Source organism: Urocitellus parryii, chromosome 2, assembly GCF_045843805.1.
Source record: "Urocitellus parryii isolate mUroPar1 chromosome 2, mUroPar1.hap1, whole genome shotgun sequence".
Classification (NCBI taxonomy): Eukaryota; Metazoa; Chordata; class Mammalia; order Rodentia; family Sciuridae; genus Urocitellus; species Urocitellus parryii.
The window spans coordinates 129935978-129962097 of NC_135532.1; the positions used below are offsets into that span (position 1 = coordinate 129935978).

The 26120-nt window shown below is 37.5% G+C and overlaps 1 protein-coding gene across 1 annotated transcript in view; it reads right to left on the reverse strand.

Moving 5' to 3' along the window:
* The window catches only part of Mecom (MDS1 and EVI1 complex locus), a 542464-nt gene that overhangs the window by 261525 nt on the left and 254819 nt on the right, over positions 1–26120 (reverse strand). Inside the window, exon 2 of the mRNA XM_026394988.2 lies at positions 14314–14651. Coding sequence (XP_026250773.1) covers positions 14314–14651 — 338 coding nt within the window. The remainder of the gene's footprint in view (positions 1–14313; positions 14652–26120) is intronic.

Consider the following 26120-nt stretch of genomic DNA (forward strand, 5'->3'; position numbering starts at 1 on the left):
AGCCCAGCGTTCATTCCACTCTGTGACACAGCCTCCCTGAAACACAAGCCGCTAGACATATGGCAAGGAAGCCATGCCACATGAATGGCTAGATTGTTGAGGAAGGGGGCTGGGGGCGGGGGTGGAGTGAAGGCCTGAAGGATAATATGGTTTTACAGAAATCTATTTGCAAGTAGATACTGCGGTTACCAAGGTGGCTGCCCCAAAGAAAGGACCACTGACTGATAGCAAGTACAAAGGCACGAACAGTCTCCTCACGAAGGGTGTCACCAGAGTCACAGTGCTTTGTATATACCACAGATACACTCCAAGTAGAGACCAAGAATAAATGCAAGGAAAAGCCCCCCCACCCCCACCCCCCATGCACAAGGGCCCCTCTATTCTTGAGGCCTTTCTGGTTCACACATCCCTCACCTGGTGAAACGTTAGAACTTGTGCTTCCATTTCTGTGGGATCCTTTTGATTTTTCTACATCCAACTAGCACATTTCAGAGCTCTCGAGCCTTCCTATTTTTTTGGCAAATTAATGTGCTGTGTGCACTGATGACATATTTGGAAGTTAATGAAAGCAGATGAAAATCGCTTAGATTAAAATTTCCCCATTTCTTCACTACGCTGTATGCCACCTACTGTTCAGCCACGAAATACCGCAGCTCATGCATCAATAAAACTTCATATTAATATTCTCTGAGGTAGAAAGACTCTTATTAGCCATTTTTTCCCCCTATCCTGTCCTTTGCTTCCAACTGTGTTTAGCTTTTGGAGCCTTCTGACAAATGGCCATTATTCTCTGGGCCAGTAAAAAATTTCCAAACTTGAGGGGAAATGTAGTTGGTCAAAAGCCCAAGGGAATAGGCTTGTTGAATTAAATGATAAATATATGCATTTAAGGTCATTAGAGACTTTATCTCCTGTGAAGGCTATATTTGTCAGATTGATATAATTTCTCTCAACTGGGTACTTAACTCCATCGGCCAACATTATTACGATTATTCCTTCCCCTTTAAGTGGGAGACTCTGGCTAAGAACACGTGTGTTCTCTCTGGTGCTGCTTCTTGAGCGATCAAGGCACACCTTTGTTTCATTTAGTATGCAATTTTCACCTCTGACCCAAGAAATGAGTCCTGGGCTTCCTGAACTTTATTGCCTGTTAATAGACTGCTGGCTCTCTTTTCACCAGTAATAGAAATGGTGGAGAGGCATTTCATTTAAGAGGCTGGCAGGCTGCAGCCTGAAAGACAATGTCAGAATTAAAAGTCAGCCTGGCTGAGAAACAGTATAAAGATCCCAGTGACATGAAAGAGGAAGTTTCCCATAGTCCATCCCGGATCGAACACCCGATGGATAAATAAGAATGGTTTGCCGACTCTAATGATTTTCCCACGGAACAATGGCAGACACCCCGGATGGTGCTAAGTGATTGATCTAGTAATTCATCTTCAACTTGCACCTATCTACATATTTTGCTTCTCCTCATTAAACTGGAGACATCAGTGACAAACTTATGAAGTGGTAGTCTTTGGCTTCATAAAATACACACAGATGCTCATCAGAGGCTCTTTCCTGCCTGCTTCTTAGGGACACGTGTTTATAATTTTGTCTGTATTTCTTTTGCTGTGGTTTACTCGTAAGTACATCTGTTCAATTAAAATGGAAACGTGTGACATGGCCTGTACTCAGCAACTTTCGAGCTTGTTAATGAAATGTTCTAAGGTTCCTGCCTTAGCTCTTTATTTGCAAAAGGATTTCATGCCACAGAGTTCCAATGATTGAAAAGTACAAATAAAAATACCCTTTAAAACCCATACAAAGAAGTCGACTGTTTTGTTAATAGTTAAGAAAGGACATTATTACTGCATAAGGACATTATTTTACATGAAAAGGCATTATTAAAAATGATTTACTGCTTCATGTTTGCAAACTTACAGGAAAAGTCTGATAATATATTAAACTTGTTTATTACGACTTCATATAATTTTGAATAATACTACTTTTTCCTTTGACAAGTGCAATAAACTCTAGTGGTATAGACATAGGTTGATTATCACGAGTCAACTGTGTTGCTTAAAGAAACATGCCCAAACAATCAGGTTTTGACGGCTGCATCTCCAGTTATTTACACTCGCCATCATGGTAATAACTCACCATTTCTATATTAATAAGGCAGTGAAATTTATTATGATGGTATTGAAAAGTTATTAAGTACTGCATCCCAAGTGACAAAGTACCACAGCACTGTCACTATCCAAAAGCAGTTGCCCATTCATCACCTGCCTTTCCAGATGGTCCTGCATCTTTATCGCTCCCAGGTTGGTGACATCACCTGTTCACCCACTCAAAATTGATGATGAAAGCAAACAGATCTATCTTACTTACATTTACCAAATCAATTTAATTTTTACAGGCCGTGGCTTAGTGACATATTGACTGTTTTCCTTAATGGCATCTACCGTATTTAATGCAAGGATGTCATCTTTGATTCCTGGCTCGCATAATATGTCATTTCATAATAAATTTTTCTAACATATTTACTTAATGGAAAGAATTATGATTGCTTGTCAGTTCTCTTATTAAACACAATGATAATTCTTTTTCTTTTTGAGGATCATCCATTGGGCTATTTTTATCCTTCCTTGTTTTTGAAGGGGTGGGGGGGGCAATGGCTTGGAGGTAAAGTAAGCTCTAAGTAAATGCTGAACATATGACAGAACATTCTCAATCCTGGAGCTCGAGGTAAGGGCTTCATCTCACTTATTTGTTACAACTATGGGAGAATTAGAGTCTCAAGAGATACTATACTTAAAATAATATTTCAGCAACAGCCAAAGATGAATGCACAAAATACCACCATAAAAGGATAACAGCTGGAAAACTGATCTTAATGGTTTCATATGAGGTTTAATCTTTTCTTCTCAGGATTATTGAAGTCAATTGTCTTTAGCTAGTGCCTCTAGATCAAAAGCATGCGAAAATAAGTACCTGCATTGTAAAAGGTTAAGACACAGGTAGAAAACTATCCTATTGACTCTCAGATATTTACATGTGATACCCCTTTGCTATAGGTATAATATACAGGTCCCATCTGTTGCCCTTCAAGACAAATGCTTTTCTAACGTATGTCACCATGGCACTGTGGGACATTTGTATTACTTAAGGGGAATAACAACTAGATTTACTCTGGATATGAGGCAAAATAGTATCAAGCTTTTTTGTTTTCCAACTTGAAATCTATGCTATTTGGGTGTTTTCTATATTCAGAGGGGTGTAGGACTCAGAGGGAAAAATTACTGTGTGGCCTCCCTGCCCACCCTCAGCCCTCATCTATGAAAGTAAATATACATGAAAGTAAAACGAACAAAAAATAAAGCCCAAATGTAACTCTAAAGAGAAAAACTGGGGAAAGGTCTATGAGAGAATAAAACTGAATAGCATGTATTATCTGTTTCTTTAGATATCATCATCTGGCCAAGATAACCATCGTACATGTGCTTAGTGAGGTCCAGGAGGGAAAAGACAGAAAAAGGATAACTGGCCTCAGCCCCACAGGGACTTAGACTGGTGGCAGTTGCTCTCCTTCTCCAGCTATCTGGTTCCTTCAAAGAGTATTACTGTAGCTAACCTCCTCTGAGCCTTTGTGAAGGCTACCCACAGTCTAGAATGATCTCCTGGTTTACCTTGCCCTTTACTGAACTGGTTCAGTCCTAGGATTAGTGAGATGACAGGAAGATGAACGACATCCATCCAGGATTACTTCCCATCTGTGGTCCTACTGTTTAGTCTCGATCAAGTGAGCAGAAATTTCTGTGTCAACAGCAGCAATCTAAGATGGTTTACGTTCCTTGGGAAACAAAGTCCAAGATTTTCCAGATCCCAATAATTGTAATGATACCAGCTCAAATAAGGAAAAAAAAACCCCTACAAACAAACCAAACAAACATGAGGGCAAAACCCAGTGACTTGTTCTTACCTGCAGTCTAGGTTTACATAAGAAGACTCTTCATGCTATCTGAGATGACTTTATCCTAACTCATTGGCTAGGCAGAGTCTTTCCCCTGGGTGTGAGGTTTCCAGGAAAAAAAAAAAAAAGCGGGGGTGGGGGGGATTCAGGCTGGTAGTGTTGTGAGACTAACAAGAATCACCTTTTTTTTTTTTTTTTTTTTCCCAGGGCAGCTGGCCTCTGTGCCAGGTTAGAGATTCTATGCTGGCATCACACACCTGCTGAATTCCTACCGCAAGAATTTAAACAATGAAAAGAGAAAAAACAAACCATGCACACCTGTGGCTGCCAACCAGTTGAGGTTTCAGTGTCATGCCATGCACACCTGGGAAGCCTAGGAGGTCAGCTGCAGTGTCACAAGGGAATACCACTTGTTGGGAGGAGGCAGAAGGTGCCCACATCCCATGGGTCTGCAAACACCATACCTATGCATAAGCAAAATCCCAAGTGTGGTTGTTGCAGGAATAAGAGGCGTCAGAGCAGGGGTACCTGCCACCATCCTCCTCTGCACATCTGACCCAAGGAGGAAGTCATCTTTCTGGAATCCACCACTGGGTCCTTGTTTCTGTGCTAATCCCAGACACCAGGTAACCAGAAAATGGGAAAAGATCATATTGGATAAATTCATCTACACAATGTAAAAATACAAAGATAGAAAGGTAGATTCCTGGATTAGGGGGAAAGTGATGAGAATTCTGAGAGAAGAAAGTCTTTGAAAGCAGTACCTGCTGGTTGTATGAGATGCTAAAAGAGTAAGAGAATGGATGATGGAAATATCTAGGGAGAAGAGAGTTAAGTTTTTCAGGGCATTACAAATGGAATCGCTTCTGATGGTTTTGAAAAAGATGTGATTTGTTTTATTTGCGGGTGGGGAATAGAGGTTATTGGGCCTGTTAAAAACATCTTTATTTTGTAGCACTGCCAAGGTAGAACCAACCATAAGGCACCTAGATTTTATACAAGTATCAGGTACAGTACTGATAGGTCTGGTAGATTTTCAGATGATCAATTTTAAAAGGTAACAAGCCACACATATTTTGAGAGGGATGGGAGTGTATAAGGGTAAGCAAAGTAGGTTCTTCACACATTGATTCTTCAGTAGATGACACCTACACCTGAATTCCTAGGATTAGATTAAGAGATACAAACAAATTATTTTCTGTCTTTGGCAGCATTTGACTGATAGAATAAAAGCCTGGTCTGAAAGCGGCTGTGATAAATGCTTAATAGCATAATAGGGTCTATAGGTGAGTAGCAGATATTGGGAGTAGGTAGCCTTATCAACAATAACAGAATAGACTTCTAATGGTTTTTGAACCTGCTTGTCTTGTTCCTGGGTGTGATTTTTCTAAGATACATCTGAGCTCTTAATGCCTTACAAAGTAAAATTCAAAATCTATTGACAATATTTTAAATAATATTTCAAAAACTCAAGTAACTTGTAATGTAAGCTTTTCAGGTATATATTTATTATTAGATTGCATTTCTATTTCTTAAATATTCATTGAAGACATTCTTTAGGATCATTGAGTCTTTCTTCTCTGTTGAAATCAACTCATTCAAAATTAAAATTAAGGTCTTCACTTCTGATTTCTCTTGCTCTAAGGATTTACAACTTGTTGCATGTACTTGCATTCTCATTAATAAAGTAAATTTGCTCTAGAATCAATGTCAAACCAGTTAACATTCACATTTTGCCCAAGCAGATATAGAGGAATATAGGCAGGAAATAATACTACTCAAAGATATCTAGTGTAACTGACATAAAAAAAGAAACACAGACCAACAGAAGAGAATAGAAAGCAGGGAAAGAACCCTATATATATGGACTTAACTAACTTCAGCAACAGTGCCAACAACAGACAATGGGGAAAGGTCAGTCTCTTCCATAAATGGTACTGAGAAAACTGGATATGAAGAAGAAGAAGAAGAAGAAGAAGGAGGAGGAGGAGGAGGAGGAGGAGGAGGAGGAGGAGGAGGAGGAGGAGGAGGAGGAGGAGGAGGAGAAGGAGAAGGAGAAGAAGAAGAAGAAGAAGAAGAGAAGAAGAAGGGGGAGGGGGAGGGGGAAGAAATTGAATAGTTATCTTACACTTCAAAAAAAAAAAAAATCAAAATGAACAAAAGACTTAAACATGAGACCTGAAACTGTAAATCTACAAGAAGAGGTAAAAGTCTCCCATGATATGGGTCTTGGTGAAGATTTTTTGGATAAGACACCAAAAGCAGAAATAAACAAGGGGACTACATCAAACTAACGAGTTTCTGCACTGCAAAGGAAACACCAAACAAAATGTAAAAAAAAAGAAAAAGAAATATTTGAAATGGAAGAAAATATTTGCAAATCATGTACCTAATAAGGGTTAACACTCAACTAAATAGGGGGAAAAAGTGGACAAAAGAACTGAATAGACATTTTTTCCAAAGAAGACAAATAATGGCAAAAAAATATATAAAAAGGGGCTCAACATCACCAAGCATCACAGAAATTTAAATCAAAAACTACATGAGATATCACCTCAAACCTGTTAGGATGGTTATTATCAAAAGGTCAAAAGATAATAAATGTTAGGATAAACAGAAAAGGGAATACTTATACATTGTTATACATTAGTACAGCCATTATGGAAAAAAATATGGAGATGCCTCAAAATTAAAAATAGAACTACCATACAAACCAGCAGTCCCTCTCCTAGGTAGGAAACAAAATAACCATCCAGAAGAAATATCTTCACTGTCATCTTCGCTGAAACACTCACTGTTCACAATAGCCAAGATATAGAGTCATCCTAAGTGTCTTTGGAGGTGAATGAATAAAAAAAATGTGGTATACAAATATGCAATGGAACACTATCCAGCCTTAAAAAAGAAGGAACTGGGCCTTTTGCAACAACATGGATAAACATGGAGAACATTATACTAAATGAAATAAGCCAAGCACAGAAATGATACTGCAGGATCTCACTTGTACATGGAATCTAGAAACCACAAATTCATAGAAACAGAGAGTAAAATTGTGGTTACACCATGAACTGGGAGGTGGGAAACAGGGAGATCTTGGTCAAAGAGTACAAACTTTCCCTTGTAAGATGAATAAATTCTGGAGACTTAATACACAACATTCTGTCTCTGGTTAATAATATATTGTATACTTAAAATTTGCTAAGAAAATATATCATAAGTATTTTCATCATACACAAAAGAAGGTAACTACATGAGGTGATTGTGGTAATCACTTCACTATACACACACATACACACGCACATCAAAATATGCTGCGCACCTTGACTATACAATTTTTACTTTCCAATTATATCTAAATAAAACTAGAAAAATAAAAAGGTACTGACATATGTCTCTAAAATCCCAATTTATCCAAATTTTTTTCATCGTCAATCATATATTATTTGATTGTCAGTTCCCTGACTCTGCCACAGTCTGTTAGGCATCTTGAAAGTTCAATAGTGTTGTTAGTGGTCTTAATGGATATTCATGCTTCAGTTTATATAAAGATTCCATGTTTCAATACCTAAAACATCACTGCAGAACCCAAAATCAAACTTACAAATGCAAGAACTATTTATTGTAAAATGATATAGGAGGCACACCTTCATTGTAATTCTGCTTGTCAGGATTACATTGCTAGAACATAATGTATTTTCAAAGCACTGCATCAAAATTATTTAATGAATTTCTGACTCCAGTATAATCTCTCTCTACTATTCCTTCCCATCTATTTAACAGAACAGAAGAAAAATTTACTGTCCACTCATGTCATTATTTTTCTATGTATGAATGAATACATGTATGTTTGAGGACAGAAAAAGAAAAGCTAAGTTCATACCTGATCAAACTAGTTTGGAGCAATTCTTAGTGAGATGAACACAATAGAGGATTTGGCACACAGTAGGCACATCATCCACTGAGATACATACACTTACAGGGTTTTGTGATGGCCAAAGAGATAGGCAAAAATGGGCTAAATGACAATATTTCAAAGAAGCAAAACTTGACACTATTTTTCCAATGACCAATCTCAGACTATCAAAAACATACCACCAAATTGTTTTTTGGATTAAAAACAAATTTATAAATCTCTCCTAAATCCTTGTTTCCCTTATTAAATAGGAAACAGTCAGTGCTTCCTTTTCAAATAAACCAGAGTCACATAATTCGACCATCCCAGAGATAACTGAACTTCCAGGAAACAAGAGGCAGAGAGGGAAGAGGAAGAGTTTGCAAAAACCAATCAGTAAAATATAATAATTGGCCTTTGCCTGTTCTAATGACCCTATGCTAGATCTGTATTTTAGCCAAGTTGCTGTACTTGTTTTGAACATTTATTGTGGGTTTCTACCAGCTCTCTGCTACATTCAACACCCAATGTTCAATTCTATCCTCACAACAAACTTAATTGAGTAGGCATGGATATTATCCACATGTTACATAAAAATGAACTGAGGGGCAAAAAATTAAGTAACTTTTTGCAAATCACTCAACTAGCACACAGAGCCTGCAGAAGGATTCAAGGCTGGAGAGTCTCCAAGACTCTGATTCCCTCTGTTCTGCTCTGCCCTGTGGTTCCCATGTGATCACACAGGTCATCTTTAGAAGGCCACAGAAGAAAGCCTCATCTTGAAACAATGAAACTTAAAAAAAAAAAAAAATCCATTCCATCGGAACCTCAGAGAAAGTGTTCTATTCCTCACTATTTTCAGGTTCTAGAGACAATCATGTACACTCCAAGTTGTTGAAGGTGACCATCACTATCAAACTCTAATATTATTTTAAAAGTTCCTTTTTCTTAAACCAATACTGGTTTGAAATAAAATCATAAAGTGCCACTTCTTTTTTTTAAGAGAGAGAGAGAGAGAGAGAATTTTAATATTTATTTTTTAGTTTTTGGCGGACACAACATCTTTGTTTGTATGTGGTGCTGAGGATTGAACCCGGGCCGAATGAATGCCAGGCGAGCGCACTGCCGCTTGAGCCACATCCCCAGCCCAATAAAGTGCCACTTCTCATATATAGCTTATTTTACCTGACCATATTTTGTGTATCTAAATGTTATTTTCAAAAACATCTTGTTTCTCTAACATACAAACTTAAGGAATATTCCAACTTACCTTATTTGGAAAATAGATTCAACTTTTTAAAAATTTATTTAAATAATGTTTTAGAAGTGTGGCCTCTGGTTCTAATGTTATCTTTGATCTTTTAAACTCTTTTAACGGACTACCATATTTCTTAACTTTAATTATCTAACAACTAATGATGTGAGGCAATTGTTATTAATAGATCAATCAAATAAAAAAGCAGGAACCAATGCGTTCCAAGCAATTTCCTCAGAATCACAGTTAGTGGCAGAAGTGGATCTTGAACACTCCTCTCTAAATTCAGATTCTATAGTTCTCCGTGGAGCTCCTTCTGCTCCTACTCCTTGCCTCCTCTTTCAAAGTCAGATAATCTTATATTCATTCTTTCTTTCATATGTCCATTCATTCATTCATTCACTCACTTTCTTCAATGAACAATTACTTGATGACTGTTTGTTTTATGGACTGAATATTCTTGTCCTCCCCAAATCTATATGATAAAGCTCCAACCCCCAAAGTGATTGCATTCAGAGATAGAACTAGATAAGGTTAAATTTAAATGAGGTCATAAGGGTGGGGCCTCAATCCAATAGGACTAATGTCCTTACACGAAGAGACACCAGATTGTGCTCTGTGTGCCTGTATGTGTATGTGTATGTGTGCTCGCGAGCATCTGTCTATCTGCCTCCTCATACTCACACCTAGGAAAGGTCATAGGAGGACATGGCAAGGGGGCAAAGCAGTGGCTGTCTCCAAGTCAGAAAGAGAGCCCTAACTAAAAACCAAATCAGCCAGGATGTTGATCATGGACTTCTAGCCTCCAGAAATATAAGAAAATACATTTTTGTTGTTTAATTCCCCCAGTCTATGGTATTTTGTTATGGTAGCCTGAGCAGATTAATATAGTCTACTTATTTTTCTAAAATGTATTGAGCATTGGGTAGAACCACAAAAATTTGATCAAAGACAAGAAATTGCACTAGAAAAATGTAGCCATGGGGCTGGGGATGTGGCTCAAGCGGTAGCGTGCTCGCCTGGCATGCGTGCGGCCCCAGTTCGATCCTCAGCATCACATACATACAAAGATGTTGTGTCTGCCAAAAACTAAATAATAAATATTTTAAAAATTCTCTCTCTCTCTCTCTCTCTCTCTCTCTCTCTCTCTCTCCCTCTCTCTCTCTCTCCCTCCCTCCCTCTCTCTCTTAAAAAAAAAATCTTTAAAAAAAAAAAAGAAAGAAAAATGTAGCCTTGCAAACCCTCTAGAAATCTTTCCCTATTAGGGGATCTAGGCAAACAATCTTGATACTACATGATATTTTAAGTTCTTTGGTAAATGGATTCACCTTTCCAAGTAGGACAAAATTGTGATTAGAAAAGTCATGGATGGTGACAGAGAAGAAGTGAACTTGAAGAATGAATAGAAGTTTTCTAAGGATGGGCAGGACAAGGGATCAGCAGGCAGGAAGAACTGTGTTTACAGAATGGGGGCTTGATAGAATATGAGAACTATAAATTAGACATTGTTGGTGTGGGACAAAGTTGAGTCAAGATCACACATTCTCTTGTCTTGAACAACTAGATACATGTTGTCCAATTTGTAAAAACAGAAAATGCACAAGAAGAAGAGCTGTGTAGAGAGTAAAAAGCCAGGACAGGACAGGAGATAGCAATCATTTGTCCAGTGATGGCAGGCTGAGTTTCTGTAGGGGAAATGTTTAGTGAGGAATCTGATGCACAGTAGGTCCTCAATAATTGTTCACTGAACTGGATTTTCTCTATTTTTGAAGGTGCCTAAGAGGGTTTTTTTCTCCTTTAATTCACCATTTTAAAGAAATGAAATAGTATCAAAAATAAAGTTCTTATTAGTTTAAATCACAATTCTCTGTCTACCCACAGAGGATGGTAAGTCAGCTGTTAATGATGGGCAGATGTGACATGAGGACAATCACAAATGGGAATGCAGGAGCAGGTGAGATACTCTGTGAAAGTGCCTTTGCTGACCATGATTGGATTTTGTAGTAATAAGGGAGACATCAAAAAAGACCAAATACAGACAAACGCCACTGTCCCTGCCTCGGTATCATGCGCCAAAATCACAAAAAGCTCTCTGGTCACCTCCACAGCAGACAAGTCAGAATCAATAAATGGGATAGATTCAAACTAAAAGTTTCTTCTCGGCAAAAGAAACCATCTGTGAAGTGAATAGAGAGCCTACATCTTGGGAGCATATCTTTATCCCTCACACATCAGAGCACTAATCTCTAGGGTATATAAAGAACTCAAAAAGCTAAGCACCAAAAAAACAACCCAATCAATAAATGGGCCAAGGACCTGAACAGACACTTCTCAGAAGAGGAAATACAATCAATCAATAAATATATGAAAAAATGTTCATCATCTCTAGCAATTAGAGAAATACAAATCAAAACTACTCTAAGATACTATCTCCAGTCAGAATGGCAGCTATTAGGAAGACAAACAGTAAGTGTTGGTGAGGATGCAGGGAAAAAGGCACACTCATACATTGCTGGTGGGACTGCATTGGTGTAGCCAATATGGAAAGCAGCATGGAAATTCCTTGGAAAACTGGGAATGGAACCACCATTTGACCCAGCTATCCCTCTCCTCAGTCTATACCCAAAGGACTTAAAAATAGCATACTACAGGGACATAGGCACATCAATGTTTATAGCAGCAAAATTCACAATAGCTAAACTATGGAACCAACCTAGATGCTCTTCAGTAGATGAATGGATTTAAAAAAATGTGGCATATATACACAGTGGATTACTTCTCAGCCATAAAAGAGAATAAAATCATGGCACTTGCAGGTAAATGAATGGAGTTGAAGAAGATAACGCTAAGTGAAGTTAGCCAGTCCTAAAAACACAAATGCCAAATGTTTTCTCTGATATAAGGTGACTGACTCATAGTGGAGTAGGGAAGGGGAGCATGGGAGGAATAGATGAACTCTAGATAGGGCAGAGGGGTGGGAGGGAAAGGAGGGGGTAGGGGTTTAGCAAGGATGGTGGAATGTGATAGACATCATTATCCAAAGTACATGTGTGAAGACACGAATTGGTGTGAACATACTTTATATACAAGCAGAGATATGAAAAATCAAGCTTTATATGTGTAATAAGAATTGTAATGCATTCTGCTGTCATGTATTTTTAAAAAAATCAATTTAGAAAAAGGTGAGGGTAACCAGTAATAAGGGGAAGAACACTACCAAGTTGGCCATCAGCTGAATATGTGAAAGAGAGTGATGGAATGCACAATCTTTGGCCAAAACATCACAAACTATTTTACAAAGGCATCTTGAATTCAAGGTAATAAAACAACTCAGTTTTGACATAATGAAAGAAATCCTTTTACATTTCTCAAGGTAAATATTTACGTGTGTATATGTTGAAGACATTTTACTCCAAGGAGAAAAAAATAATTATTTTTAAATTTCCTCTAAATGCAGAATTTTCCCCAGGTTCATCCCGCAATCCATAGGTATTATGTTTAAGGAGGCACAGCCTGCATTTACCAATCCTGTAATTGCAAAATGATTCCATTATTAAGCCTTGGTTTATTCCAAGCCGTCTGGATAATCTTGACCAGAGCTTCACTTGTTGTTTAACTCTGGAGATTTTGTAATAAAAGTTTAATGGGTTACTTATTATTAGAATGTTTATAGCCATTATTTTAAGGTGAGCAATAATGACGTAAAGTTCATACGCATTTGGTTTAAAACGCATTCAACTCACATATCAGTTAAGCTACAGTGGTTTTTAAAAAAATCTCTTATCAATACACGTGGCTGAAGGTAGTGTAGCTAAGCCACAACTTAGCTGGGGCTACAGTTGTGGCTGCAAACAAGATTAAGGAAGCATTTCTCACTTGCAATCATATTAAATCCTGATCTTAACTTTGGGCATCTCAGAATTTGGATGAGAGTTCTTTATTATGACATTTTGAACAGATTTCACAAGAGGACGCATATAAAGCAAGAGAAGAAAAAGTTGGAATTAAGTCCTCCAGGCACTGCATATTTATTTCTATTTAAAAGCTAACCAGATATTCTATTAATGATCATAAATATTAAGAGAACATATCAAAATAAATCTAGTTTATCTGATTTCTGTCTACCTGAATTACTATGAAACTAAAGGTCAATCACATCTCCAAAAACACCTTTTTACCCATGCAGAAATTGCCTACAAGTTTTTAGCTGTAGACAAGATTTTCCAGAAATGATGATGCTGGAGATTTAAACACTAAGGTTTTCAAATTACAAAAATAAATGGGAAGTATGTGTGTATCAATATAAATATAGAAACACACATGTATACAGTTTCCTTTTACTTTCATGTATATATAAATATGACTGTACACACAAAAAATGCATAGATCTGTTCAAAAAATTATAAATGCAAGAGAATAACAACCTCTCCTTATTGAAATAAAATTCATTTAGATGTTTTGTAATCAGGCTGTAACTTCTAATTCTTAGCTATTGCCTGATGGGTTCTATGAGAAGTACTGCTGAAACCAGCAACAGATTTTCAGAACCATTTCATGATTGAATTATTCGTTCAATAGATTTGAATATAAAGAACCATCACAGATTTCAGCATTGAGTACATGATACCCATTCTAGAAGCATGCAGAATCAAAGCACAGTTATCAAAAAGAAATGAAGTATATTAGGACACAGAGCAACGTGAAAATGCAGGATGGAAGAGAACCGAGTTTGACACATAGCCACAAAACAGAGAAAATGATCAATCCTCCCAACCTCCTCCTCTTACAAAGAGATAAAATACAATAAACACGACATAGGATTATGAGGTTTGATAATGCCATGTGCTCTTTAAGATAGCCACATCTGGCATTTCAAAATGTTAACTATAAAAACATATTCTATTTTATTGGTTTATTTCAGTTCCAAAAATAATAATAATAATAAATGGGAAACCTGTGCTTGTGTACAAATATAAATATATAAACACACAAACATTTTGCCCAATTTATTTGATGGGGTTCCCTTTTATTCTGCTATACCTTTAAGTAACACATTGTTTCTCTCAAAAAGTGAGCTTGTAAAGGAGTTTATTCTTAAAGACCTATTTGAAAACATATTGCAGCAAATGGACACTTAAATAATTTATCTTTTTTTCTTTCTACATATCTGAATAGGTAGATATGCATAGACTCAGAATAGGTTCTTACCTCCCATCCACAACTGGGGTCTTTCAGGTTTGACCTCTGTTCTCCCACATAAGGCCCAAACTTTTCACCCACTTCAATCTTCCTTTTGGTCCATATTCCTAGTCCCGCTCCAGGCATATTTGACTCTCGCAGTTCAAACTCAGCAGGAATGGGGATGTCATCAGGGATGTAGATGGGGGCCTTGTAAGGAGAGCCCTCCTTCGGGGTGAAGGCGTCGCTGGATGTGGCTGGAGAGCATGGCTCTTGAATGTTGAGGGAGGGAGTGCCGGCTACTCCGTCTGCATCTGGCATTTCTTCCAAAGGTATTTCAGGGTAATTGCCATATACACACTCATTACCTGTGAATAAATAAGAACTTATGAATTCCTACTGATACAGAGAGACACAATTCCATCAGGGTAGACACCTTATTAGGTTGTTCTTCTGCAAAGGCTAAAGAGGGAAGACCATTCCCCAAATATGCCTTCCTTATAAATCTCTATTGTTCACAGGTGGCAGAGGCAATAGGGATTATAGTCTCTGTGGTTTATCTGTAGTGAATCCACAGATCAGATGAACTAATCCTTAACTGTCAATACTCACAGGGGCTAGCTCCTTCCATTACACACCTGGGAAATAATCAGCAGCTTAATTTTCAGACTGAATAAAGTAGACATGAGAAGTAAATGTGTGTTTACTCCAAAATCATCCCAGGTTGGGAGCTGACCAGAACATAGAGTTTAGCAGAAAGTTTTATCAATCCATGGAATCTTGGAACAAATGCAAGAGAGCTGTCAAAGGTTCCAAAGGCTGCCATGTACACAAGGCTTTAATTTGGGTGGAAAATTATTCACTGGAATTGTAGTCTTTGTTTGTCCTTTCCCTATTTTTTTTCCTTTCTCATTTCAAACACTTCACCAAGCCCTTGGTATTTCCTTGCCTCAGTAACCTATGCTGAGCAAAAAGTCAAAGTTACTCAGAGCTAGTGATTTCTCTGAACATTTGCAAAAGCTAAAATCTTTAAAGAAATTAAGTGGATTTTTCTAGAGCAAGGAAGAAAAGGAGGGGCGCCTTAGGGTGCACCAAAAAGAGAAGAAAAATTCCTTCAGACTAAGAAGTGATAGCAATCAGAGGCCTCTGCAAGAGCAATGTCTCCTGGGGAGGTGGCAAGACCTTGGAGGGGACAGACAGCAAGGTAGAGCAAATAGGAGCCAGCACTGTGCACAGACTCCCAAGACTTCCCAAAGCAGCACAGCACACACCCGAAGTAAATAGATTCTCTGTGTGCGACCTCAGGGCCTTTACGACTCAGGGGTTGGGGTGATGGAAAGAATTAGGGCTGAGCTTCTCTCTTCTACCATTGAAGGGGATTTCAGTTGTCTTGAATGAATACATGTTTCTTTTCCACTAATATTATGGACTGAAAGTCATACTTGATTGGTTTGATTCATAGAACTTTCAGGAAAGAACTAAGAAAAATGGGTCAAAATTATAAGGAGACTGATTTCAACCAGAGCCATCCAAAGGTAAGATAAGTGACTTCCGTTCAAATTCCAGGGGTTCTTATATAGCAGATAATCACAAGTTAGGGACAATATGAAGGAACTTCAGCTTCAGGTTGGTGACTAGACAGGTAGCCTTAATGATCTACCAACTCTGCAGTTCCATGAATTATTAAGGTCGCCCAAGATAGTTTACTGTGATGGAGGGTAGAAGACATGAGTTCTAGCTCTAGAACTTTGCTAATTGATTACTTTGCTAATAGATCGTAGAAATTAACTACACTGCTCATTAACCATTGTCCATCAAATCCAGACTCCTGCCTCTGCAAGATTTATCAAGTACAAAATGATACTGTATGTAAAAGATCTTCTAATGAGGTGATAACCAGTTTGGTTTTAACACTGAGATAATGTCATTAAAAACTAAACATATGACAGAACTCCAAGACTCAAACTTATGGTAAATAGGTCCTCAATGTGCAAACTAATTTTCTTTGGAGTTCAGCGTATGTCCAACATATGACATTAACATCTGCCCCCACATTCCTTCTCTTGCCCACTTCCCTATTTCCATTAAGAATATTGTCTTTCCCCTGATTCTCAATGTTTGGGGCTTTAAAATAATGTGAACATTTTCTCTCCTTTACCTTAAAGTCTATTCAGTCACGAAATGCCAAATATTTCCTGCAGGATTTTCACCTCCCTCCAGTTCTTTCAATCCACATTTTCACACCTGAATTTTCTAATGATCCTCTAATAGGACCTCCAGAATAATCAGCCTCTTTCCACTGTCCCTCAACATTGAGCCTATACAGTGCTGCTGATTTATCTTTCTAGAAAACCTGTCTTCCTGTTCAACAGACTCCAATGATTCCCCATGTCTTCAGGTAAAGTGTAAAACCCTTTGGCTTGGGAAAAAAAAATAATCTATCTCATTTTTAAGTCATACTCCCTTCCTGATCCTCAACACTCCTCAACAAGAGCTCCTGAGCCACAATAAGCTGATCTCTTTCTTGTGAAGTTGGTGATCATTTTTTCTTCAGTTCTTCCTGCCTGGCTATCCTATCTCTGTTCCTCTGCCCAACTAGCTCCTAACCATCCTCCCAGGTCCGGTTCTAACTTGTCCCCTCCCCATCCCATTTAACATGAATATCCCCTTTTCTTGAATTCTTACATAATTTCAGCCATCAGTTTGGCAATTAAATTGTGTGCATTACTGCTTAGGGTTTAATGCGTATGGTTGTTTTATTCCCAACTAGGAAATAGCCCTTAAAAAGAGGTGTTAGAATTCTCACTTCTTAGGAATTCTCCAAGTGATCTGCATATAGGTGTTTAATGAATATTTGTTAAATAGATAATTAACCTAACATATAATTTTATTGAGCTATGACACCAAATCAATATTTTTCTGCCAAATATAGGAAACTATGTTGATCCTGAAAAGCACTTTCAAAGCATGGAAATAGAATACAGCAGATTAGACACTTTGCTGCAGACCCAACATCAAAATGCCCCAAAGAAATATTATCAGAGAAATTCACTTCAGGGCCCAAACATACTTGATAAAGCCTATTTAATTTTATCCTTCAGGGAGATTTTGCAATTAAACATAATATCCAAAAGTTTACTGCCAGTCTTGGTACAGCTAAAAACATGAAAACATCTCTAAGCCACACAGTGACATGTGACTGTTATCCTAGCTACTCAGGAGGCTGAGGCAGGAGGATCACTTAAGCCATGGAGTTCAAGACCAGCCTGGGCAACAAAACAATACTTTGTCTCAAAAATATTATTAAATAAAATTTCAGAAATGTAAAAACCTCTCTAGATTTGCAACAAACACGTACTATGAATACAAAGTTACATTATAAATTCTTAAAAGGCTCTATTTGCCACTGGGAAGATATTGGGTTTTTCAATAAATGCTACAAATTGGAAGATACCATGTAATTTATAAACTTGCATATGTAAGCAGTAGAAAACAAATAGGCACCTGAATAAGTAGAATGCTATTCTTTCATTAATTATATGTTAAAGGTCAGTAAAATTTTACCTATTTCCTCAAAGAGTGAAATCACTTGTACTGTTTGTTCCAGTAAAATGATCTCAAATCTTAGAAAAGGGAGGAGACAAATGCATCTCTGCCTTCCCCACTGGCATAGCTGACCCTGTGAACTCTCTGTTACCCACAAACTTTCCCAATGAATAATCTAAATGAATGCATTTAAATTTCACTTCCGGCGGGGACAAACTCAAACATGTGCCCAGGCTGCTCTACAGAAGAATTTGAATTTAAAACCTGAATGCAACTCTGCTTACAGTAACAAAAATTTTCTGATTAAATGAATTACAGTAGATGGGGTAGAGAGAGAAGATGGGAGGGGAGGGGAGGGAAGGGGAGGGGAGGGAAGGGGAGGGGAGATAGTAGAGGATAGGAAAGGCAGCAGAATACAACAGACACTAGTATGGCAATATGTAAATCAGTGGATGTGTAACCGATGTGATTCTGCAATCTGTATACGGGTAAAAATAGGAGTTCATAACCCACTTGAATCAAAGTGTGAAATATGATATGTCAAGAACTATGTAATGTTTTGAACAACCAACAATAAAAATTTAAAAAATAAATAAATAAAATTAAATTAATTCAAATAAAATTTAATAAATTTTTAAATATAAAAAAAATGTGAAGAACCACTTATACAGGTCAAGAAAATCCAGGAGAGAGAGTCCCAGTCCTGTTCTTCCAGATGTAGGCACTGTATGTATAAGCAAGCCCAGGCAATTTGTTTTCAAGCCACCCTTAACCTCACACCATCTGAGCTACATATGAAAAGGGCTGTGGTGACAGAAATGGAAATATAAAGCTGCCAAGATTTACCTATCAAAACATGCAATCCTATTTCAATGTAATAATCTAGCATTACAAATTTTTCAATAGCAAATGCAGTTTATCACATCACACTGAATATTTGCATAAAGCAAAATAAACTAATGCATCCATGTACATGACTCAAGAACTATCCAAAAAGCTGCTAAAATATTTCATCGAAATGACAAACTACCTCAATTATCATATCTCCATTAAATCTCTGTTATTGGGGAAAAAATTGGTGGATCCTTTCCCTTGGCTATAACTATAGTTAATTTCAGATATCATGCTGACAGATTGGGCACATTTACAGTTAGGTAAGTATCAGATAAGAAGTGCTCTATACATCAGTGGTCCCATAAAGATAAATAACCCTTGTAACTTCTTGGAGCTGAGCTGCCTGCCACTGTAACTGGTTTCATGCATCCTTTAGGCATGTCATTAACTGAGTGGGGACAGAATGACAAGCTTATTGTTGGATGTGAGGCAAATGGCTTGGGAAACGCTCTTGAAAATCAAAGTCTTCAATTCGAATGTTAAGTGTTCTAATGTCCCTAGAGACCAAGCAAGCACCCACACTTCCATTAGATTATGTTTATTTCCATGACTCTGAATAATTAACACAGATTTCCACTTGAGAAGTTTCATTTTGAAAACATCAGAATCTGCAAAAGGGAAACTTCAGAAATAATACTAATAATTGTGACTTCCGTAGTTGTGTATATACTTTCTCATTCTGAGACAATAATCCAGTGAGAAAATGACGAGAATAATTTTCCATTTCGCACATATGAAACTTGATACTCAAGGATGCTAAACAGTATATTCACAGTCACTGGAGACTAACCTGTTGTCCAAATTCACTCCTCCCTTTTCCTCTGAAGCCATTTGTTTTGTTGTTATTGTTGTTGTTGTTTTCTTTAGAGATGTACTTCAAAGATTCTTTTATCAAAATTATGGCCTTACTAAGTGACTAATTTGTTTTTTAGGGATCTTATGTTATAGTTGTTTGTGAACACTTTCATTAAATTTTTTGTTTACTGTTTTCTAAAACTACATTAAATTGCTGTATAATATTCCATTATACAAATCCATAATAAATGAACTATTTGCTTATTACTTATATTTCTTCTATTTTATATCACTGATATACACATTTTTAATATAAATATGTATATCCATCCATTTTAATTTCCTAGATTAGATTCTTATAAAAACAAACAAAAACTAAGCAAAAACACCTAGTGAATACTGACAAATTGCTTTTCCAAAAGCATATAACAATTTACACTCATACTAACATTACTGACATTTATGCCTTATTTATTATTATTAAAACAATGATGGAAGTTATACATAAATTTTGCTTTAATTTACATTTTAGTGATAACTGAGACTATATATTTTATTCGTTACTCATATTTCTTCCCTTGCAATTGTCTGTTGTTTTGTCCATTGGCTTTATATGTCTTACTAATATATACTAGTATATATGTCTTACTAATGATAAACAAATTATCTCTTTGATAGTTTTTAATTTTCCTATCAGATAATTTGACATTTGGCTATTTAATGAAATTTTTAAAAAAATTTATAGAACTAAATCTATTTTTCCTTTGTGATTTCTTTAATGTATTTTTAAAAAACTTTTATGGAACTAAATCTATTTTTACTTTATGATTTTTACACTTTCCTTAGAAAGTCCTTATCCAATCTGGGAGGGGGGATTCTTCTCATATTTTCCTTGAGTTTCATAGTTGCTTTTCTACCAACCTTGGATTACCAATAATCTACTGCTGAGTGGAAAGAAGAGAAAAATTATTTCATTTATTTGAGCTCCCATGAATGGCAGGCTAGGGGGGGGGGGGGAAAGCCATTTCACTTGTAATTCTTTGGTTCTTATTTGCAAGGCTGGCCTAAAATACCTTCTCTTTGGGGGAGTTTTATATAACTCACCATTTGTTTCTTTTGGCCTCTTTGCTTAGTTTAACTGAAAATCTTCTGGGCAGATGCCATTCAAAATCCTGAGTTTCACCATTAATAGCATTTAGTACCCATAGTGATGCTTATCACTCAGCATTATCATTAGTGATAGTAACATAAATAATTATTCTTTCTACTTTGCATGTTAGTTCGTTGATAGAAAATATTCAGTAAGTAGTGTAATGTTAATATTAAAAGTGTGCATATCTGGTTTAACTATAAAGAGTGATTTCTGTAATCACTAAACAAGAAATCAGTTGCATTCAGCTATACACATGTGTACACATAATACACACATCCATGTGCCTTTGCAGAGAGTGTGTGTGTGTGTGGTGTGTGTGTGTGTGTGTGTGTGTGTGTGTGTGTGTGTGGTGTTTAACAGCTCCCTAATCTTAAAAATAGGCTCAGACAGAAACATGATTTGAGATCTCAGGCAGACTGGTTGAGATCATAACTACATGAAACAACTGCCAAGAGGAGCCCAGCTAGGGAATTGAACAGATTAGGTAACTCAGAAATTTAGACATTTCCCCCCATTATGTTCCTCATTGCAGTTTTGTAATAAAAACACGAGCAAACTTCAAAGGAAGCTCTGTAGTAAAGGTTAATTGCTACTAAAGAAGAGGGTGGGCCCAAGCGCCAGTACTTTGTGCCCAACTTGCAAGCAGACAGGAAGGATTACACGTGGCTGAGAGCAGAGGATGTGTGCCCAGTATTAGGAAGAGAGGAGGCTTGGCCAAACCTCAGAGCCCCACCAGGGACCTCCTGGTAGGACGTGAGCACATGAGCGCCAGTCCTTGAGTCAATGCCTGCTCAACAGTGGGCAGGGGAGGGCAGGGGAAGACACCAATTTCCTTCCAAAATTAAAACCGGACATGCTCTTCTTCCCTCCTTAGGATAATTCCAGAGCGGTGACAGAGGCATGTTTGTGAGAAAGCACAAGACTACAGGGGCCAGCTCTTCTGCACCAGCAGCCAGCCGAGCCAATAAACGCATGCTGGGCTTGGGGAAAAGGGTGGAGCCCAAGTAATGCCAGATGCACAAACAGAACAAAGAAGGGGGCCATGGGCCGGCCAGCAGAATAGTCTGTGAGAATGGCCCCAAGATAATGAAATTTAAGATCCCAAGGAAACGAAAAAAGGAAACTAGTAAAAGTAAGGAAAATGAGTTTCCAGAAAAGTGACTTAAGCAAGCTGTGAAGGACTTACAAAATAGAGGTATCTAATAGAAAGGGGAGATACTGATGGGTATGGTCTTTACTATGCCCATCCTCCAGAGAGAACTTCGGTGGAATGATTAGACTCTGGACTCCATTTGTAGAATCCATGTCTTTGGAGACAATTATATTTGTGAAATAATTAATCTATCAACATGACTTGGCACATGGAATTGCTTTTGATGACTTTCTAAGCTTCCTTGCACTTGGAGTATTTCTACTTCCTTGTTCCATGCTATTCTGTCTCTTCCTTATGGACATGTTTCCCCCAGTGCTTCCTAAAAATATTCCCTTTATGAGCTAGCTTGTCAGAAAGACTCAGAATGGAAGAGGGTTGCAAGACAAGGTAGCAGGGGAAATGGTAAAAAGGACCAGACGAACCGAAAATAAGAGACTAAATCAATGAGCAAATATTTGTTTTTCTCATAGTTATTGTGGCATAACTCTGGCTCATTCTGTGGCTTTTAAATCTGGTTAAAAAATGTTTCCACTGTACTAGGAATTTCACAAACATTTCACTAAACAAGTAGGGTTTGGGAATTCAACCGGTAGCTCCTGAGCTATTATGAAATGAGCTTGGCCACTTTCAAGAATTTCTCTTCAAAGATGGAACCAAGCCTTTTTTCAAATGGTTAAGGAAAGAAATTGCTAGAAAATTCATAGTTGAGGTACAAGTAAAGCCCTTTGGTATCTAGTTACAGAATCTTAAGAAAGCTAAAATAAAGACATTAAATTTCTGTGAGCACTATTCCAAGGGAAAAACATGACCTGGTTAATGTTTGGCTCATTCTGCTCTTACAGAGCCACAGTCAGCAATACCCACTGGAACAACCAGGTAAAACAGATTTCACATATCAGATAGTGTTTCTTTTACATTACAACCATGTGCCTCCACTCTTTTAGCAATACAAATTTTTAAAAGACTTTTGGCAACCTCTGACCTGATGGCTTTTTTTCATAAGCCTTTTATATCCCCAAAGTGATTTTCCTTCAGATTCACTTAAAGTAAAGTAGAAATGTCCCATATTTACGTTGCAGCAGACTGGGTGGTTACTCTTCAGGCAGTCTGAAATGACCAGGGTACAGCCTTTCAGCATTCAAAGTCATATCTACAGTAATTATTTGCCAGCATATCTAAAAGAAGGCAGGCATTTCCTGTTGCACACAAATGGGACACTCTTATCTAAATTACTGTTTAAACAGGTATTTAAGAAAAGACTATCACAGGCAGGAATTTACTGATGACGGAACACATTAGTTTAGGGCTGGACACATTAGTTGAGGACTAACCATTGTCAAGAAAGGAAGTGCATCAGCATCAGGAAGGTATAGAGAATATTTTACAACTTCCATATGGGTCAAGATGGAGGATCATAAACTCTGCCATTTGCGCTTCGGGAAAGCAGGAGTGGCCCAAACCCTGGCATGGAGGTCTGGATTTGGCAATGTCAATAAACCATGGAGTAACCGTAAGAGAAAAAGTTTGAGAGTCACAGCTGTTTGGAGTTCTTGCTTTCCCAATCCATACAATAAGCATGGTGGACAAGTTCATCCCCGGGTCCATTCCACTCACGCAATCCCAGTTGTACACAATGAAAACCAAAGGATGGTCAGAGTTGGGTGCACCAGAAGCTTATAAAATGTTATTTCCTGGAAAGACACTTTGAGAATCGGTTGGGTCTCTCCCAATATGTAACCTAGGAGAGACTGTACTCTGGCCGCCTAACCTTGCTCTAACCAGTGAAACTGGAATTTATTCCCAGTAGAGGCTTATAAAACTGGGCTGTTATTCTCACATTAAGTAGACTGCCCTCTGGTGAGGACTGTGGTTTATGTGTGGGCAGAATGTGTGGTTTACTACCTCTAATTTGTTTATGTTGTTGATGGTGGTTTCAGGAGAAGGCAGCACCCCTCCACATGCTAGAGTGACCTGATTTGCTTCCTCAAAAAAAAAAAAAAAAGTGTTTAAAGGTGGGCAGAGACATGAGGAAGCATTAATGTGCCATTGCTAATGGAGGAGCAACTGGGATCCCTTTGACCACAGCTCTGTTTCATTCAGTTCTGCATGTGAAATGAGAGCCCCAACTTGTTTATTATAATTACCTAAGTGTGGCTTGGTGGCTTTTGGCAAAGATCCTTCTTGCCTCCAAAGGAAAGACCAAAACTCAGGAACTACAGGCTGAAAAAAGGAGATGGAGGGATGCATACTCCAGCAAGGAGACTGAATTCTAATAGACATCCAGTGAAAATATTCAAAAATACCCAGAGAAGACAATGATCAAAGGAAAACTGAGATCTAATTTCTGCCATATAGAAAACAAAGATAGGTGTGCAGGAAAACTGAATAGCAGTGTAGGTGTAAGTTCAGATTCATTCTCATGGTGGACTTGATGCAGACAGACATTTTTTCTACTGCTAGGAAAACAGAAGAGCTTTCTTGTAGCCAGGAGTCTCACATCAAGGAAAGAAAATAATTATGCCTGTCTGGCAGAAGAGGGAGTTGTAGCAATGACTTGCCGATAAAAAGGAATTCGAACAAGCAATTAAACACTAAGCTAACCATACATCTTGGTTTGATAAAAAGCAGAGTACCCCAAAGAATGAAATTTTGTACGAGTCTCAGAATTACAGTTTATTTGAAAATAAGCAATGGTCCTTGTTGTCACAAGGTTTGTTAACTAAAAAACAACAATGACCTCTGATCTTAGAGTAATTCTGTGGGAAATTTTCCTTGATTTGACTAATTTCAGTTTGGACTCTGCCCCATGGCAAATACAGCATCTTTAGTTAAAATAAGTTTAGATATTTCCAAGGAGGGCAATTTGCAGCCCCATTCCAAACTCCAAAGGCCCCCATATTGAGTTTCCCAATACCATATCATATTGAACAGAAAATCATTCAAAACCATAGGGATGAAGAGAATGTCACTGAAACACATAAAGGAATTTTTTTTCAAATTTGAGAAAACACTGTATACTTTGATAAAGATGTTTTTGGAAAAATATGAACAGATGTGTTATGTGTGTGTGTATGTGTGTGTATTTGAGCACTTATAATTTGAGAGGGGGTAATTTCAACATTGTTAAGTGGTAACACAAGCTAGGTATTTAAGGGAATGATATAATATGACAACTTCATAGACTATATATAGTCTCTGGAAATCGTCATTATCAACATGTACAATAACTAGTAGCATGAGGTGGTCTGTACAGTATCTTTCATGTTTAATTGAGTCACACAGTCTGAGACAATTGATGGGCACCAGGCTCTGCCTCCTAATGACAACTGACTTTTTCTAAAAAGGCATTCAGGACCTCTTCTGTATAAATTACTATAGTTTGCAGCAAGAGAGGATTATAAATGTTTGCTGGCAAAAACTAAATTTATTTACAAACTGGGTCTAATTTATTTATGGCTCCAGTACAATAGGCTTTTGTCGAAATATTTATGTTATCTGTACTTCTGCCTCACTAAACTCTACCACAATCATAAACACTGTTGAAAAATTATTTGCAGTTAACAGGATTTAAACTACCCATTATATCACCAGCTAGCGCCAGTAAACTTTTGCACTGGTTGATAAAGTTTCCTCCGTGGAATAAATATACATTTGACTTTCAAAATCTTTGGTGGGCTCCACACTATGAAAAGTGAAGGATTAAACAGATGTTCCAGACATTACCAGTTTTGTGCGAACGCTTCAACTGCACATTCCAATTGAAATTTTGAGCCCAGACTACAAAAGTGCCCAGATTTAAATCCTTTTCTAGCATTACAAAAAGAATTAGATGATTAAACTGCAGAACTCATAGTGTTTGCCAAAGATGTTACCACTCAGCTTTACTCAATTATCCATTTCAAAATATTTCTTTGGTATCCCATTGTGACTAGAATTGTGAAAGTTGCTAAGGATAGAGAGAACTGAATCAGATAAAATTTCTGCCCTCAAATAGCTCAGAATTGAGTAAAGAAGAGATGATAACAGGTACAAGGCACTAAAATAGGTCTTAGACTAGTGAGGTTAGGAAGAGGGATGCCTATTGAAATAGTTGTGTATAAGTAACTGTGCAATTGGGCATGCCAATCCATAGAACCTCTAACCTTAGATTCACTGAAATCATGTACATGTAAGTGGTAACACAAGCTAGGTATTTAAGGGAATCCACAGGTACCACACCCAGAAGGTCAACCAGCCACAGATAGAAAAAAAAATGTGGGGGGAAAAATGTCTCTGTACTGAACATGCACACCTGTT